This window comes from Coptis chinensis, chromosome 3 (assembly GCF_015680905.1).
Source record: "Coptis chinensis isolate HL-2020 chromosome 3, ASM1568090v1, whole genome shotgun sequence".
NCBI lineage: Eukaryota > Viridiplantae > Streptophyta > Magnoliopsida > Ranunculales > Ranunculaceae > Coptis > Coptis chinensis.
Window position 1 is genome coordinate 105,373,193 of NC_141458.1, and position 18,840 is coordinate 105,392,032.

An 18,840-nucleotide genomic window follows, 5' to 3' on the forward strand; every position below is an offset into this window, starting at 1 on the left:
TGATATTGAATAATTGAATGAACTGTTTAGAGACTATATTCTCTTGACTACTCTATTACTAATTTGAAAATAGAAACAATACTAAAAATAACTAATGGCTAAATTAAAATTACAGAGTTTGGGCCTAAAGCCCACAGTTCCTGTTTAATTATGGATAAAAGACACCTGATTTTTTATTTATGTGTAAAGCCCATCCGGTTGACTTTTGAATTAGATTACCACTTTGGCCTTTAAGACAAAACAAATAACGCCAAATATGAAACCCGGCTTAACTTTCTCATGTGAACTTTGTCTTGAAATTTTGTGAAATTTCAATTGGTAATTTTGTCCTTAAAATTTCCTATTGATTTCTCTCCCGAAATTTCCCTCAAACACTACAACATGGATGTTGCACTGTCTATTAATATTATAACAACCACTGCCAACTCCCACTGCAACATGAATGTTATATTGTCAACTATACTGCAATATGGATGTTGCACTATCTATTACTACTGCAACATGAATGTTGCACTGTCAACTATACTGCAACGTAGATGTTGCACTGTCTATTACTACTTCAACAACTACTGCAACATGAATATTGCACTGTCAACTCTACAGCAACATGGATATTGCACTGTCTATTACTACTGCAACAACCATTATCAACTCCCACTGTGATATAGATGTTGCACTATTAACTCTTCTACAACACCATGGATGTTGCACTGACTATTACTACTGCAAGAATCACCAGTGGCAACTCCTATCAGAACATAAATGTTGCATTGGCAATCGTATCTTACAACATGAATGTTGCACTGTCAACTCTAATGCAAAATGGATGTTGCACTGTCTATTATTACTGTAATAACCACTATGAACTCCCACTGCAATATGGATGTTGCCCTGGCAACTCTACTACAACATGAATTTTACAATGTCAACTCAACTGCAACATAGATGTTGCATTATCTATTACTATTGCAACAACCACTGTGAACTCCCATTGCAACATGAATGTTGCACTGTCAACGTACTCTCACTGCAACACTAGACTCAAGTCATAAGGTCGCATTCCTACATTACACTTGATGTCGAGGTCTTTTGTCACATAACTAAGATAAACAATGCAATGTTCTTCAAGTTTAGAAATTAACCAAGTATTATATCAATGACTAAAAAATACAAAAACAACATAGATTCTATTGACTACATTTATTTGTGACTACAAATTTCGATCATAACACATACAAATACTATCGACCGTACATATACTACCATCAAGGCGAATATGGATGTTGCAACCGTATATATTAATATTACTCTTTGCAATGCCAATCGCCAACTCCTCCGCGATTACTACAACAAGGATGTTGCATTGGAAAATCTCATCGCAACATGGATGCTACATCATTAACTTTCTTTCGCAACATGAATATTATGTTGTCTATTACTACCAAGTCGGTGTTCATTGAAAAGGATCCCATGCTTCAAGATGAGTTGTTGTGAAACATAAAACCTATGTCATCTATATATGGTAAAAAAGTATAATTTACCATCACAAAACCATTGGTTTTTAACTCACTTACCTTAATGCAAAAATTGTTTGTGTGCAAACAAATCTAAAACATGTCTTCAACCTAATACAAAACCTAATATGATACATATACAAATGTTATCGATCATCTATGCAAAGAGGCCTCTTATGCATATACTACCATCAAACGACGTTTTATTTATTCCTTTTTACACCAAAAGGTGCTACAATTGGATCTAGATGGACTCAAACCATCGCTCACTCATTTAATGAGTGCTCTTCCATTTTTAGCTTATGGATCCTTCGTAAATCTACGGTTTGTTAAAAAAAAAACAACAACAATAACAACGCACAGTCCAATGCTCAGAAAAATCACAAATACAAACAATGTCTCGGCATAATACCCCTTTGAAACTTGATGCAGCCTCGGAAGGAGGCAGCGTGGTGTTATTCATGTCATTGCACAAAGCGGCATTAGACAAGGTAAAGATATCTTCATAACATCATATGATTTCTCTTTGAATTGTAGCGGCTTACTGTTTGTAGGAGAACCATTGTATCTTCTATTAATCCAAGATAGCAACAAGCTTCACCCAATACCAAATACCTGCATTGCATAGGGATAGTGAGATACCATTTATTCCAATAATCCTCCAAATCAATCCACATAAATCACAATTGCTAAAGAAATTGAGATGAATAATTTACCCCCATTGACCTTCTTTATCATATTGTTTACAAAGTCCAACCATAACTTTTTCTTCATATCAGAAACAAAAAAGCATTTGAGTGAAGACTGTCTATCAGATGAATCGGTTGACGAAAGAATTTTCAGAAAGAAGCTTCACTCTTTCTCTCGAAATCTCTTGTTAACTACTATTGTCTAAAGAAGTAGTCAATTCTTCATCATACACCATTTTATAGCTAAGAACGTATTCCTAAAGCATATTAGCCACTTCCTTAATTCGAAAGAAGTGTTCTAGAATTGAGTTCCAATGCTACTTCATATCTAGGCTTAAAGTGCAAGTGTCTTGCAACAATAAGATTAAGCATCAGTAACCATCTCTAATTGATCTTGTGTTGCAATAAGAGCTCTTGCATCTTTGACATTTCTATCTAGATCTTATTCACATCATAACAAACAAGAAAAATTTTGTTTCTTAAGTATTTGAAGCTTAACAAAGCCAAACGCATTAATCGTACCTTAACAAAACCAAGCTTTAAAACTTAAAATGAAGAACACCAATTCTCATTTACACATTAAATCAAAAGCCCAACATCATAAAAATCTAACCTTTTTCTTGCTAAGCCACTAGTGATTCCTTTCTTCATTACCCAAACATGGATAACAAATTTATGTTACCCAAACTTTTTCAATTGATGAAATCACATATCACGATCTCAAACTCAATAAAAGAGATTTTTGAAGACAAACTACAATAAGAACTAAACAGAGAAGAAAAGGGTAAATTTGGTATTAGAAGAAGCTAAAGGAGGTGATCTAATTGGGTCAATGACCTTATTCCATAATTTTAACGTGCGGAAACTTTTAATTCACAACTTAAAAAAAAGGGTGGGCTTTAGCCGTAATTCAAAAAGTCAATGGGTTTTAAGCTAATAAAGACTCAAATCAGGGTTTTTACCCCAGTTTTATGTTAAAATTATAACTATAGTTGCTAAAACTAATACTAATCCTAATTAGCAATACCGTTATTGTACTGCATCAACAATGGCAAGGCATTCTGCTATGTAATTGGTTTGGTGCCTAATATTTAATCTATAATTTATGTACACCACACCATATCGAGGGACTGGATTTCCTTACTCGCTCGATACTTCACTCATGCTTTCATGAAACTTTTTTATGTTGCAATACACACCTCGCATGGATTTTCAGGGGAGTATTCTTTCCATAAAATTTGAAGAATTACAGCAAAACATAATGCAGATTAATGCATTAGATTTTTGTTCCCTTTTGTCTGTAGGGCCTAAGGCGATTAAAAAATAAAAATAAAAATATGCTAATGTACAACACGTGCACTTTTTTTTATATTTGTGTTCGCCTATAAAAGAACAAAATAAAAAAGAGAGAGACCCTATTTCACATTTTTGTTCCCTTTCTGCTGTAGGACCTAGGGAGATTTAAAAAAAAAAAAAATCGCACGTACACTGTTGCACGTGCACTTTAGCTAGTAATAAATAATAAATAATGACACGAATACATAAGTCTAAACTCTGAACAGAGTCAACATAGTACAACAGTACAACTGCAGTGCTTCACTCACTGACTCACTCACTTTGGCTCCAACGTATCATGTCACGTGCCAACTGCATCCCCAAATTCCCTGTTACCAGAGGTTTTGTGGTACACTGGTACCCAGTACGTACACCTCGCGTTTCTCGTTGAGATTCTCTGCAGTTACTATGACGAACGCGTGTACGGCGTACCTCCACCCTCACTTCACACTCCACCCTTTCACATGGCATTCACAAAGATTCAACGATTCGTTAAAAAATTCATATTTTCCTCCTACGCTCACCCCACGTGTCACCCTCACATTAATCCACCTCATTTGATACCAACACTTTTTTCGTATCTTTCACACAAGTCATCACTAGCTCCCAAAATGCCAAAACCTTCAACGGCTCTCTCTCCACCATCCATCTCTCTCTCCAAAAACAAAATCACATTGTCTAGATTTCTCTCCCGTCCTTTCCCACTTCCCACTCTCAATAACTCCCACCTTCTTCACATTCACCAAATAAGAAAAAAACAAAAAAAAATGCTCTCTACTCCAAATTACACTAATGTCCATCTCCAATCACCACTCTACACTTCAAGAACACACGATTTCCGTATTCGGAAACAAAGAAGATTGATATTCATTTCTTGTCAATTTGGACCATTTGAGAATATATCATTCCCTTCACTTAATTCATTACAACTAATCATTCCACCACTAAGTTTGGCATCCGGTGTCACTTTATACTTATCATCGCGAAATAAACCGAAACGGAATCCCGATATTTATGACCTTGGAGAGTGGATACTATTCACTAGTCCAACACCATTTAACCGCTTCGTGTTCCTCCGTTGCCCGTCGATTAAATTTAAAGGAAGTGAATTATTAGAAGACTTGAACGAGAAGTTAGTAAAAGAAGACAGACATTTTATAAGTGGGAGAATTCAAGGAAAGGATGGAAAGGTTGAGAGCTTTGAGGAGAAGCTTGTTTATCAGAGAATTTGTCTTGGGACAAGTGATGGAGGAGTGATTTCGTTAGATTGGCCGAGGAATTTGGATTTAAGGGAAGAACATGGGATGGATACTACAGTTGTACTTGTGCCAGGGACGGCGGAAGGGAGTATGGATAAGAATTTGAGGTTGTTTGTTTGTGAGTTGCTTAAACGTGGGTGTTTTCCCATTGTAATGAATCCTAGAGGCTGTGCAGGTTCGCCATTGACGACACCAAGGTAAATATGTTTTATTTTTATATGCTTGTATGCGCCCTGCAGTGTATTTGATAGTAATACAGTTGAGTAACTAGTTGGCATAGTTATAGAGAATTTTGAAAGGAATCAAGGAAATAATTGGTAAAGTTAACAAGAGATGAACGCTGAAATAGAAGTTTAGTGGGCTAACTAGTGTTATCGTGTTAACCTGTAGTCCTGTCATGTAAGTGCTTATTATCTCCTAAGAGCTATAGTATTACCCCATAATCCTATTGGGTTGAGAAGAAAGAAGATTCTTATATATACTTTGATTTCACAATCTCATTCTAGGAACTCTTGACTACGTCATTTATGTAGGTTATTTACAGCTGCTGACAGCAATGATATCTGCACAGCTATACAGTTCATCAACAAAGCAAGGCCATGGAATACACTGATGGCTGTTGGCTGGGGAAATGGTGCTAATATGGTGACGAAATACCTTGCAGAAGTGGAAGAGAGAACACCTCTTACAGCTGCCACATGCATAGATAATCCTTTCGACTTGGAGGAAGCCACAAGGTCATTTCCTTATCATGTTGCTGTGGACCAGAAGCTGACAAGTGGGTTGATAGATATTCTACGATCCAGCAAGGTCATTGGTCGCTTCAAACTTGGGATTGTTATAATACCTCTTCTTCATTGTTTTTCTCCTTATGGTACTGACTAATGCTGAACCACCATGTCATGCTTTCAGGAACTCTTTCAAGGTAGAGCAAAAGGATTCAACGTGGAAAAAGCTCTATCTGCCACATCTTTGCGTGATTTTGAGAGAGAAATATCCATGGTTGCTTATGGTTTCAAAACCATTGAGGAGTTCTACTCAAAATCTAGTACAAGAGAATTGGTCGGAAACGTGAAGATTCCTGTACTATTTATTCAGGCATGCATTTTTGACTCCTCTATCTCAGTGTTAGTGTGCTGTGTATGTTCATTTATATCCTCAGTGAAGTAATTTGGGTTCTGGTCACTCATACTATTATTGTGTTGCTCCACTCTCCAATACTTTCTGTCTGTCCATCCTAGGATGCTGTTAGAAGTTTTAGTGGTTGGTGGATAAATGCATTTCCTATTTGAGAAAACCAGCTCCTTTGGAGAAATGTTTGCAAACTGTGGCTTTAGATTGTACATAGAAAATTAGAGGGGAGGAACATGATATCCATACCATCCTTCTAGAATAAATGCCTTGTTATTTGGTGCTGCAAGGGAGGTTGTCCATTGAGTCTTTTGTTTCTTTAAGGACAAGATTGCACCAGAGACATGGTACAATATTTTAATTATTTCGTCACTTGGCCATGTCCTATGGTCCATGTGTGTTCCTAGTATGTTTATTTAATTTTAGGGTTGAATCTATAGTGCGTAGTAAAGTGATGATTCGGGATCATATACTTGATATGCAGCAATTACTATTGGGCCAGCTAGTTATACTATGTGTGGATCATTCATTTTCTATTCTAACTAGTTTAATTTTTAATTTTGGCACTACTTAGCAGAGTGATGATGGGACAGTACCACCATTCTCTATTCCACGAAGTTCGATAGCTGAAAATCCATTTACAAGCTTGCTTTTGTGTTCTTGTTTGCCCTCCAGTACTATTATAATTGAAAATTCTGCATTGCGTTGGTGCCAGAATTTTGCGATTGAGGTAACGGGCTATTTTTATTAATCCAGGTTCTTCATGTTGCTTAAGGTCTTCTTATTAATCCATGTTCTTCATGTTTCTTAATTTCTTCGACTTATAAGATAAGTCTCATTTGCCACTAAATATAGTTATCGGAAGTTCCCCAATTCTCTATAGCTACATGTTAATATGTTATAGTTAAAAACCCGTGGGTGGATCATAGTGACTAATAAAGATGGACATCCAACTCAAAACCAATTGGTGATAAGCGGAGCGGCTCTAGGATTTATATATTAGTTGGCTAGGCTTTAGACTACCGATGTGGGATTGATAATCTCAACACACGCCCTTTCACACATGGCGTATTTTTTAGCTTAGCAGGTGGACAATTTTTTTTAAAATGTGTAATGTGAAGCGAATGGAACCTTTGGGCATCCAACTCAAAGCCAATTGGTGATAAGTTGCACAGCCCTAGGATTTTGAGATATTTGTGCTAATAATCATTCTTATCAGATGATTTGAACTATCTTCACATGGTATTAGTAGAATGGATTATCCATCTGTTCCGGGACTTCCAGCCCTTAGATGCCCATATGGTGATATGTATGCCGAGGTGTTATGCAGTGTTGCATATCTTGTTGATTAGCGTGTCTTAATCACAATTCAACTTAATATAATTTGTTTATTGGATGAGGATTTGTTGATGCAGTGAGGAAGGACAGTTCAACTTAGTATGTCTGCTTGATAGTCAAATTTCTCCAAGCTAAATGTTTTTACTTGTTGGATCCTTACTTGAACTGTATTGAGATCCTAACTCGGTATCTTGGTCATTATTTTATTCTGATCTAGAGTTGTGAATGATGACAGGTTGTCTTGTTCTTTACTTCTTTTAGTGTGACTTGCCACCCAAAAAATTGTGAATTTATATGCCTTGTATTGTTGGGTATCAAATATTTTGTGTTAATAATTGATACTGCTAAAAACAATAATATGCAGATTAGCTGATATTCAAATACACAAGTTGCCTGCATGTTTTGTGTGTGCATGTGGTGATACTGTGTTGTCATGGAATGATGCAAACTAATAGTTAGTTTCCTTTATATAATTGAGATAGTTTCCCAATGTTACTTGAGTTAGGATTTGTAATGGGTTATCAGTAGTTTCCTATTTGCTTCGTGTTGAGATTATAATCCCATATCGGGTGTCTAAAGCCTCGTAATCAAGTATATAAATCCTGGGGTCTCTCCACTTATCACCTATTGGTCTTAAGTTGGATGCCCATCTTCAGCACTTCGAATTAGAAATACGTTTTGCTATTTAAAGTTTAAATGGCCTTGAAGCTTCCTCTGTTATTTGTTCTGAAAATTTGTCTTGGAAAGTATTTTGTGAAAGAACCCTAATTTATCTTTGAGTAGCCATTATTGAAGCTTCGCCAATAACTCTACATCATGTTGTCTCTGCAGTGGCTTTCAGCAGTGGAGCTTGGACTCCTAAAGGGCCGTCATCCTCTTCTAAAGGATGTAGATGTTGCCATTAATCCTTCAGTCAATGTTTCACTGGTTGAAAGCAGAGCATTGACTACTAATAGCAGAGTTGACAAGTTATTGAATCTTACCGAGATGGATGCTTTAAATGGATATCCTGTGGATTCTGCAAAAGATATGGTTAACCGGAATGAAATAACAAATATAAATTTAGGATCACAGAGAAACTCATCTGTCGATTCAAAATCACAAGGGGGAAAGAGTGAATTGATGGAGCAGAATAGCTCAGTTGGTGCTGCATTAGTCGAAGAGAGTGGAGAAAATTCAGGAGATAGTGAAAGAAGCCAAGTGCATAATAGCTCAGTTGATGCTGCATTAGTCGAAGAGAGTGGAGAAAATTCAGGAGATAGTGAAAGAAGCCAAGTGCAGAATAGCTCAGTTGATGCTGCATTAGTCGAAGAGAGTGGAGAAAATTCAGGAGATAGTGAAAGAAGACAAGTGCAGAATAGCTCAGTTGATGCTGCATTAGTCAAAGAGAGTGGAGAAAATTCAGGAGATAGCGAAAGAAGCCAAGTGCTACAGTCCGCACATGTTGTTATGAATATGCTTGATGTAAGTATGCCTGGTACGCTAGATGAAGAGCAGAAGAAGAAGGTATTTCTTTTTTTTTCATATATTGCATATTTGCATTGATAAACCTGATAGAAGATGTTGTAGTGGCACAGGGTGTTGTTAAATACTTAATTCAGCATTACTCTTAATTAAGGATTGATGGATTCAGCAATCTATTTGATTGTCTGGTTCTGTATACATTAGTTTCTATACTCAGTATATCTGGGTCTGTGGGATCCACACAGAAATTAATTGAAGATTGTCAATGTTACTGATGAGAATTAATTCTGATACTTTTGTGCCTGTAAAGAGTTATTGTGAAGTTCCAACAATCTGCAACTCCATCTCACCAGAAACTTTTACCTAAGTTGGTAGCTTTAGAAGCTTGATAATTTGTTTTATTTTTAATCATAATGATCCAACTTCTGGGATGTTGATATCCTCCATGATGCCAAGTTCATCAATCAAGATGGTGGATGTCAGACCCTATATGAACCAATATTATTATCAAGATAGGCACAGCTAGCACAACCTCCACCACCAGTTCACTACCATGACTAGAATCTTTGGTTGCCTAGTTGTAAGACGAAAAGGAGGTATTACAATTGAGAAAAATAAGCTTGGAGTTATACGATGGATAAAGTGACAGAAGACTCTCCGTCCTAATTTGTTGTTTCTGAACTAACATTGGTGGCACAAAATTCTCTCACCTAATTTGCGGGTGACATCTATGTACTTCTTGGGCACTTCAAAGTGCAAGAGATATTACTTTCCATACTTTTATTGACCGTCTATCCACTATATCTCGGATTTTATTTCACTCCCACATGAATCTTGAAAGTCACAAAATTTCCGTCCTATTGAAAGAATAAACCCCAGTCAATGCGTTCAAAGTATGTTCTTACTTAGTATATAGCTCTGTGTATTTTGTATATGTGAGTCTATCAGTGAAAGCTTAATGTGAAAAGGTTGAAAAGGTACCATACGTACTGTGTCAGTAATAGGATAATAGTGCCATGTCGGTAAATGATAATAGTGAGAATATATTAACTCTTAAGAGCTGTAATGTAATAAGATAACACAGAGAACTTCTTCATCTGTCAAATAATAATGAAAAGACATCCAATCATCTGTTTCTTTTTTTAATGTCTCTGTGAATTCGTACTTGTGCTTGAGCATTCCTAGTTTATTGAGGCAAAGCAACTTTTTGTGAATGGTTTAACTGGAATCTTCAGCCCACGATTATACTGATTTTTTTAGTCTTATGAACTTTTTCAGCCTTTTAAAAATCATGTGACGTGGTTGATAATCTGAAGATAAAATTTATTGTGGGGAACTTTGATGTATAGGCTATTTACGGAAAAATAGATCTTCCAAAGACAACTTGCCTCTGCTTCTTAGGATTCCATTGATTACCTTAATTAAATTTGTGTAGTTAAGTTTACTAATGTCTTTACCAGGTCCTGCATGCCATGGAGCGAGGAGAAACACTTATGAAAGCTTTGCAAGGAGCTCTGCCAGAAGATGTACGTGGAAAGCTTACGACTTCTGTTTCTGAAATAGTGAAGACTCAAGGGACAAATTTAAACCTCGACAGAATCATGAACATGACTCTGGTTCCTAATGTTTCATCAGAGGTAAAGTCAAAGATCCAAGATACAGTGAAAGAGCTTTCAAGTGCTACAGGAGGCTTCGATCATGTTCCCTCTCTGGAGCCGATAAAATTGGGTGATGAAATGTCAGGTAGCGCTCAATCAGTCGAAGAGAAGCCTCCTGTGGATCTAGAATCAGATACTCAGCCTTCTGATCTTGTTATTGGTGAGGAGGAACGATTGGACAATGATATGACTCAGACGAGCAAGAATGAAGCGAATGGTACCCAGATGAATGAGGAGACAAACATAGATGTTTCAGATGATGATAAGAAATCAAGGTCAACCACTGAAACAGAAGAATCTCTGCCACCTGCAACTTCCTCTCCTGACCCCCGACTGATAGATGAGGAATCAAATCATTCTCAGAAGGATGGGAGTGAAAATGTACATCCTGTGGTCGATCAAAATGAGCAAGGCCATACCAAATCAGAAGAACCAACTCCATCCATTCCTCCAGCCTCTAATCCCCCTTCTTTTAATGTTACTCAGGCATTAGATGCCTTGACAGGAATGGATGATTCTACCCAAATGGCTGTTAATAGTGTGTTTGGAGTTCTAGAAAATATGATTGCGAAGATGGAGGAGGAAAGTGGACAAGAAATTGACGAAAAACAGGATAAGAGCAAGGATGGAGAACCTAGCTCTGCATATAAGGAGTCTCACATCGGTAGTCAGTCTGAAGACTTAACAAGAAGCAAAGAAAATTTTAAGGGCGATTCAAGATTAGAGTCGGATCTGCTGCAGTACAGCAATCTTGGAGATGAAGACTCCGATAATGTGGTTGGTGTACATCGGAATGCACATAATGATGGGGATGAGAAACAGCTCACCAAAAGCTCTTCTACATCCTCAGAGAAAAACACTGGTAGTATTCATGGGAGTGGCTTGACTGGTCATATTGATAAGGAAACTTACAGGAGGATAAATGAAGTGACTGATTCTAAGTTGTCAGTAGAACAGTCGGGTCTAGATGGACATATTTCTAAACTCCCGCTTCATGTAACTGTAAATCCGTATGGAGATTCAATGTACAATGAACACCTTCGTCGATATCTTCTTACAAAGATTCCCAATACCAAATCACTTGATTTGGATTCAACTACTGATCTATTGCTGGACTATTTTCCCGAAGAAGGTCAGTGGAAGCTCTTGGATCAAACGGGAAGCAATGGATATTCAAATAGGAATGTTGGGAATAATCGAAACATCAATGGAAGTCGTCGGATTATCCGTTCACCTCCACGTGTCAGTGATACAAATGAGATTATTGAAACGTCATATGTAGTTTTAGATACAGAAAAAGAGCAACAACCAATTGAAGAATACAAGACTGCAGAGGAAGAGCCAATGGTTCAGTCAGTTAAGAATATAATTCTGGATTCTCTGAAGGTTGAAGTTGGACGTAGATTGGGATTGCCTGATATGAAAAAGATCGAATCAAACCTTGCTCTTGATTTGGAGCATGTTGCTGAAGTGGTCTCTTTGGCAGTAGGAGATAGCAAGGAGCTAACATGGTTTTCAGAAAATAGGCCTGCTTCTGGAGAGGTTGTCCCTCTTCATGGTGAATATATTGATATTGCGCAAACAATTACTTCAGCTGTTAATGACACCACTTACCTGAGAAAAGTTTTGCCAGTTGGTGTAGTTGTAGGATCTAGTTTGTCTGCTTTGAGGAAGTACATCATTGTTGCTACACAGAATGACTATGGCTATGGCAGAGACACAATTGGTGATCATGCCAAAAATGTGGCAGAGAAATTCAATGGTCAAGTTAGTGAAACTGGGAATGATAATAAGCTTGTTTCCAGGGAGCAACAACATTCTAGTACTGAGAGTTCAGTGAAGGCGATGGAGAAACTTGAAGCAGAAGACAATGAAAATGTCATGGCCGGTGCTGTTACAGCTGCTCTTGGAGCTTCTGCTTTCTTTCTACATCAGCAGGTAATCAGAGGCTTTAATGTGGGTTTTAAATTTGTCATCTCTTCACCTTCATGTTATCTGCTAGTATTATGCTACCGAGGTTTGAAGATTGCTTCAGATAGAATCTACCAATTTTGTGACTAATCAGTATAACTAACTTATGTTTAAATGTAAATGTAACCTTCCATATTGCACTTGATGTGAGTATGTGACAACATTCAGTGGTTTTGTTCTGGTAGTAATATAGAATTTTGCATTTTTAAAAAAAAAAAAAGAGTTGTATCGCTTTCTTAACAGAGCCCCCTCCCTTTTTTTTCCTCTGGGTTAAGAGGTTCCTTTTATTTTGGTTGAGAATAGACATCTATTGTGTCCAAATTTAGCAGTCGTTACTGTGGATTCTGTTTTTTTATTTTTTTTCTTTTTTGCGGACAAAGCAAAACTTGGCTTCACGTGGCTTTATTGTGTTTCGCAATCGAGATTTTGTTTCACTCTGATCCAAGTCAGTGGATTTTTCTGGTTAACTGGTGTCACATTTTCTTTTCTTATGGTAGCTGGCATGCTATTTTGATCATTTTCTTATCCTTTGTTGGTTTTTCTTCACTCAGAGTAAGGATCCTTACAATCGCGATGAAGTTGCTGACGTTTCATCGAGGCCCCTAAACGAAAATAGAAACCATCTCGAGGAGCATGAAAGTATTTTGGATGCAAATAACGAAAGTCAATCAGTGAGTAGCCTTGCAGAGAAAGCAATGTCAGTTGCTGCTCCTGTAGTACCTACCAAGAGCGACGGTGGAGTAGATCAGGATAGGTCAGATCACGTAGTTTTCTGCTCACAACATATTTTCTTTTCATATTTTGTGGTCTCATTTTGAGAGTTATGGTACTTTTCTTCGTTAACAGATTGGTTGCTATTTTGTCTGATTTGGGACAAAAAGGTGGAATGTTGAGGATGATTGGTAAGCTTGCTTTACTATGGGGCGGTATACGTGGTGCGATGAGCTTGACTGACAGGCTTATCTCATTCTTGCGCATTGCTGATCGTCCTTTGTTTCAAAGGCGAGTGAAGTTGAAAACAATTTAGTCTCATCTTTATCCTTGTAACTTGTGATAAAGCATTACTTTGTAGCAGTGGTTGGTCAATACATGTTTAGAAACCGGGTTACATACGATTTTGGTATTCCGGGCTCCTTGGAGACTCACATTTTGGAAACAATCATGTTTTTGCAGCTTGCTTGATTGCTTTCATGTCCAATTGTGTGTTATATCATACATTCATAGACTCTTACACTAACTCATATTTCTCCATTTACCAGACTTCTTGGGTTTGTTTGTATGGTTCTTGTTCTGTGGTCCCCAGTGGTCATTCCATTGTTTCCTACATTAGTCCAGGGATGGGCAACACATAACTCGACTGGGATCGCTGAATATGCTTGTATCATTGGCCTGTACACAGCAGTGACAATACTCATTATTATATGGGGAAAAAGAATACGTGGATATGAAGATTCGCTTGAGCAATATGGGTTGAATTTGACATCAGCGGGAAAGGTATGCACTTACAATAATTTCTCAACATAAAGGATAACTGTCATCTGTGAAATTAAGTATTATTTTGTAACCATTCACTGTTAATGTGTGACAGAGAATAAGTTTCTAATATATGGTACTTTTTGCTCACTGTAAATGCTATTTTCTAAAATTAGAACGGAAGTTCTGTCATTGCTTTATTATCGTCAATATTTGTGTTCCAACTGAAACTTTTGCTTCTGATATGAATTTTTTTCCTTCATCGATGTCCAGAATAACATTAAGTTTCGATCCACCAAATTAGAATAAACACGGTGCCTTCAGGAGTTTTCCTTTTTTTTGGCATACATAAATTATCCCTTAATATCCGTTGGCACCTGATATTTTATTGGCTACGATGAATTGACGTCATAATATTTTTTTTGCCTGGTCGTTAATGGGTTTTCAACTTGATGAAAAATAGTACTTCAAGCAAAATAGTTACGTACTGAATAAGTGTTCAGCTATTGGCTTAAGGAGGATTAATCTAAAATTTGTACTAGGAAAATAACCAAAGATTTCTGTTGTTTGTTTTCGAGAAAATTTAAGCAGTTACTACTTATCAACTTATAAAAGGAACACATTTATCTCTAAGGAACAAGTTTAAAGTGGAACCTAAAATTGGTAGGGTTTCAAGGCTTTTGCAGTGATCTTTCCGGGTTTTAAAATCTGGATGCAATGTACTTTCCTGTTTATTCTTCAGATTCCTACCCCCCTCTCTTTCCTTTAAGTTTACTATTATTTTGTGTCTGTGATGGGTGGGGAATCAACCTCTTGTATATATGGAAGGAGCAAACCAATATTGGTGATTTTTCTTGCAGCTCCTTGATTTTTTGAAGGGCCTGGTGGGAGGAGTCATGCTTGTTTTAGCAATACATTCGATAAACGCACTACTTGGGTGTTCAAACTTCTCTTGGTCTTTGGGCTTGTCTTCATCTTCACTAGTATCTATGGCATCACTTAAAGCATGTGGAAGATTTCTAGTGTTGGCTGGTCGAGGAATTGTCACTGCGACTATTGTTGTTATCGTGGAAGAAATTCTTTTCAGGTCTTGGTTGCCTCAAGAAATAGCTGTGGATTTTGGCTATAATTGGGCTGTTATCATTTCTGGGTTTGCATTCTCTATTTGTCAAAGGTATGTTTCTCCCATTTCTTTCCTTGTTCCCCACCAGTTGGTCTATAAGAATACCCTTTGCATCCATGCAATTTTTCTTTGAGAAAACATGGATACAGCATGTCAACAGTAGCTCCATTAAACGAAATAGTCCTCCAATATTTTGCTTGGTTTATGAATATCGCAATACAAGAAAATACAACAAATAATTGAATTCTTCCTGGCCTCAAACTAGTTATCACAGTGTTTACCAGCATAACAGAATAGTTGGACATCACAAGCATGTGATAACTAATATTAACAGAAAGTACAGAAGAAAACAAGAGTTGATGGTCTATTTAAAAAACATATACGTTATTTTCCATAATAAACTCCCGCAACATAACTTTGATGATGGTGTCTACTAGTCAGAGATCAAAAAGGTTCATTGAGATTTTTTTATCCTGCACTATAATTGCCCATTTATATTTGAGATTAGAAGTTAGCTGCTTTCTCTCTTTTGTAATGTAGGTCTCTGCGTAGCATACCAGGGCTATGGCTGTTGTCTATTGCTTTGTGTGGGCTGAGACAAAGAGGTGAAGGAAGTCTTTCAATACCAATTGGGATGCGTGCTGGGATATTATCATCCAGTTTTGTCTTACAAACAAGCGGATTCCTAATCTATCATTCTAATTATCCTCTTTGGCTAGCTGGTGCAAACCCATTGCAACCGTTTGATGGAGCTGTTGGTCTGGCCTTCTGCATTATATTGGCTATATTTTTATATCCAAAACAATCTCTTTGTACTAAAGAACTACATCCATGAACAGTAGAGCATCAATTTTCAATTGTACAATCCAATCTCTTGTACCAGAACGAACAGATGCGCGGTTCGTTTACACCAAGGCAGGTTGGGAGGAAAAGTTCAGCTTGATACAGTTATCTTGACCACTTCAGCTCGTGTGCTTAAAAGAATCGTGAAGGATGAAGAAACAAGCTTACCCAAGCCTCTGGTTTGAATGCCCTCATTCTATCGCTGAATTTTGGTGAAGGGCGTTGTGGAGGTTGCTGTGATAAAATGTACAGAGATTCCAAAAGCAAATGTAAAGTGTATCTCAGTAGTTAGTTCGAGTTAGTGTTAATTTACTCAAATAAGTTCCGTGAACTGATCACAAGGATCTTTATTAGACCTTGAGTTTAGTCATTACCTCAGTTTTCGTGTTCCATTTTGTGTAGGGTTAGAAGGCTAAATCTAGGGTGCGCCGTCCTGTGAACCACTCATTTGAAATTTCCGTGGGTCAGCAAGTTTGAGTAATAGGAACAGTTAAGGGTAAAAACGAAATTTCCACAGAAAAGGGTAAAAAACGTACAAAACAATATGCATAACTCTTTCCGCTACTTTTGAGGCCCAAAATATCGATCGATGCCAAAACCGATATATATCGGATATATCGGATATATCCATTTTTTTTGGTAACCAGTCCAAACTATTTTAAAATATCGAAAATATCGGATATATCGAAATATAATATCGAATATCGGATATATATCGGAAATATATTGAACCATGATTTATATTTTAAAATGGTCAAAAAGTCAACCGATATATATCAAAAATATCGCCGATATAAAGTTTCATATTGGAAATTGTATAATTGAGGTGGATATACGAAATATACCGAATCGTACCAAAATACCGATATATAGATATATCGGATATATCGGCGATATTTTGGTCCATCTTTGACCAAGGCCGATCCAAAATATTGAACCATGACTCAACCATGCGGTTTCCAATATATACTCTCAATATAAAATATCGCCAATATATCCTATATATCGTCGATATATATATCGTGTTTTTGGTACACCGATATGGATATATTCAATATATCTCAACCGAATATTGAATTCTTTTTTCCTTATATATATTGTAATTTTCGATATAACGATATATATCAACCAATATATATGATATATCCGATATAAATTGTTGACGATATTTCTAATATATTGACATAGAAAACAAAATTTTGACTGGTCAACAAAAAAATAAATATCTCTGATATTTCCGATATATCCGATATATATATCGATTTTTGGTACATCGAAATATTCACCGAATTCGATATTTTGGACCTTGCTCTCAACGAGTTAGACAGACCATACAACTCTACATTAAACGACTCCACTATGTCTTTGGGTCCAAAACAAATAGGATTTTTTTAGTTTATTAGTATCCAAATTTCAACCATACATACATCTAAACCAAACAAATTTTACCAATGCAGACATCAAATTCAAGAAAATTGAATTAAAAACCAAATTAGCATAACCACATTGAATTTGGTTGATTATGCTTTGAACGATCCACTCCAACCGTCCACTGAACCATACCACAACTCAGCATGCCGATTTCAATATTGTATAATGACTTTACTGAATCGCTCGAGTATACTCTCAACGAGTCAGATAGACCATACAACTCTACGTTAAACGACTCCACTATGTCGTTGGGTCCAAAACAAATAGGAATTTTTTTAGTTTCTTCGTATCTAAATTTCAAACATACATACATCCAAACCAAACAAATTTTACCAATGCAGACATCAAATTCAAGAAAATTGAATCAAAAACCAAATTAGCATAACCACATCGAATTTGGTCAGTTCCAAACAACCCAGCCACATCAAATTTGAGAACAATTTGGACTTAGTCAATAACATGTAATATTGGTATTTCAAACCTATCATTAGTGTGCTCGTCTGCCATTACTAGACTGGGAATGTTCAATGTTGTAAATTGCAATTGTCTAGCTTGTAATGCAGTATCCCAACTATCTACAATTAAGTGTCGAGATGTACGCCATCTGCGCATCGGGGTTTGAACTAGATGGATTGACCAAATGAAAATTCTAACCACATGAACATGAATTAAATGGACTTGGTCGATAATATGTACTATTGGTATTTCGGACCCATCATTAGTGTGCTCGTCTGGCAATACTACATTGGGAATGTTCAATGCTGTAAATTGCACTTGTCTTGCTGGTAATGCAATATCACAACTATCTGCAATTAAGTGTCGAGTTGTACTCCATCTGCGCATCGGTTTTGGAACCAGATAGATTGACCAAATGAAAATTCTAACCACATGAACATTAATTAAATAGACTTGGTCGATAATGATAAAGACAAATTTAATAACTAACTATCTATGCGTAAACACAAATAATCAATCAACTAAACAAGTGCTTAGATCAATATTCCTACTCTCAAATAATAATGAAGTAATATAAAGAGTCAGGATTCGTTCCACTCCTAAACTACCAAGACATAAATAGAATCCAATTAATCAAACACAAAGAAACAATGGTGAGAGCAATATTTATATATGTGAATTTATACTATGAAACTAAATATATGAATTTAACTTATAATAATTTAACTAAGCAATTGAATATGGCTTGAATAAAATATAGAGAAGAATAGAGAAGGAATTAAGGGGATTTGATTCCACTTTGATTGATTCCTAATGTGTTAGCATAAATTATTGCAATCCTAACCAATAAAGATTAAGTAATTGATCCCTAATTATTCATGACAATCTCTACAAACTAATAATTGGCATGTGAGGCAATTTAACTCATTCTCATGGTGAATAAACTAACCTTACTAGAGTGAAACTTTTAAATAAGCAATAATTCATACTAACATATCAAGTCTTCATCAAACCCCTCTAATGGAGGTTTAGCTTAGTTTCATTAGACTATCATAATTAAGATAATAAGAATAAAACATAATGAAAACAATAATTAAATAATAATAAGAACTTGGATTTATTAATAGAGGCTAGGGTTTAACTAAGAGATAAAGA

The 18,840-nt window shown here is 36.4% G+C and overlaps 1 protein-coding gene and 1 long non-coding RNA gene across 4 annotated transcripts; one reads left to right on the forward strand and one right to left on the reverse strand.

Annotated features, from left to right (window-relative positions):
* Positions 1–1,872: 1,872 nt before the first annotated feature.
* Positions 1,873–2,525, reverse strand: LOC147512543 (uncharacterized). The gene is made up of 2 exons (XR_015217221.1): positions 2,231–2,525; positions 1,873–2,129 (listed from the first exon to the last, which is right to left on the reverse strand). It is a non-coding gene; the product is annotated as an uncharacterized LOC147512543 (long non-coding RNA).
* A 1,624-nt stretch (positions 2,526–4,149) lies between these two features.
* On the forward strand, positions 4,150–16,168 carry LOC147512544 (alpha/beta-Hydrolases superfamily protein). Of its 3 annotated transcripts, none has more exons than XM_086595584.1 (11): positions 4,150–4,994; positions 5,331–5,607; positions 5,710–5,895; positions 6,503–6,658; positions 8,098–8,772; positions 10,191–12,326; positions 12,911–13,113; positions 13,206–13,361; positions 13,619–13,853; positions 14,693–15,006; positions 15,496–16,168. In XM_086595584.1, exons 1-11 carry the CDS (start codon positions 4,150–4,152, stop codon positions 15,788–15,790), a joined length of 5,478 nt encoding a protein of 1,825 aa, XP_086451710.1. In that variant the 3' UTR covers positions 15,791–16,168. The 3 variants fall into 3 exon arrangements, with proteins under 3 accessions (XP_086451710.1, XP_086451711.1, XP_086451712.1); XM_086595585.1 differs by having other exon boundaries at positions 6,506–6,658; XM_086595586.1 differs by having other exon boundaries at positions 4,854–4,994; positions 5,369–5,607.
* The last annotated feature ends 2,672 nt before the right edge of the window (positions 16,169–18,840 follow it).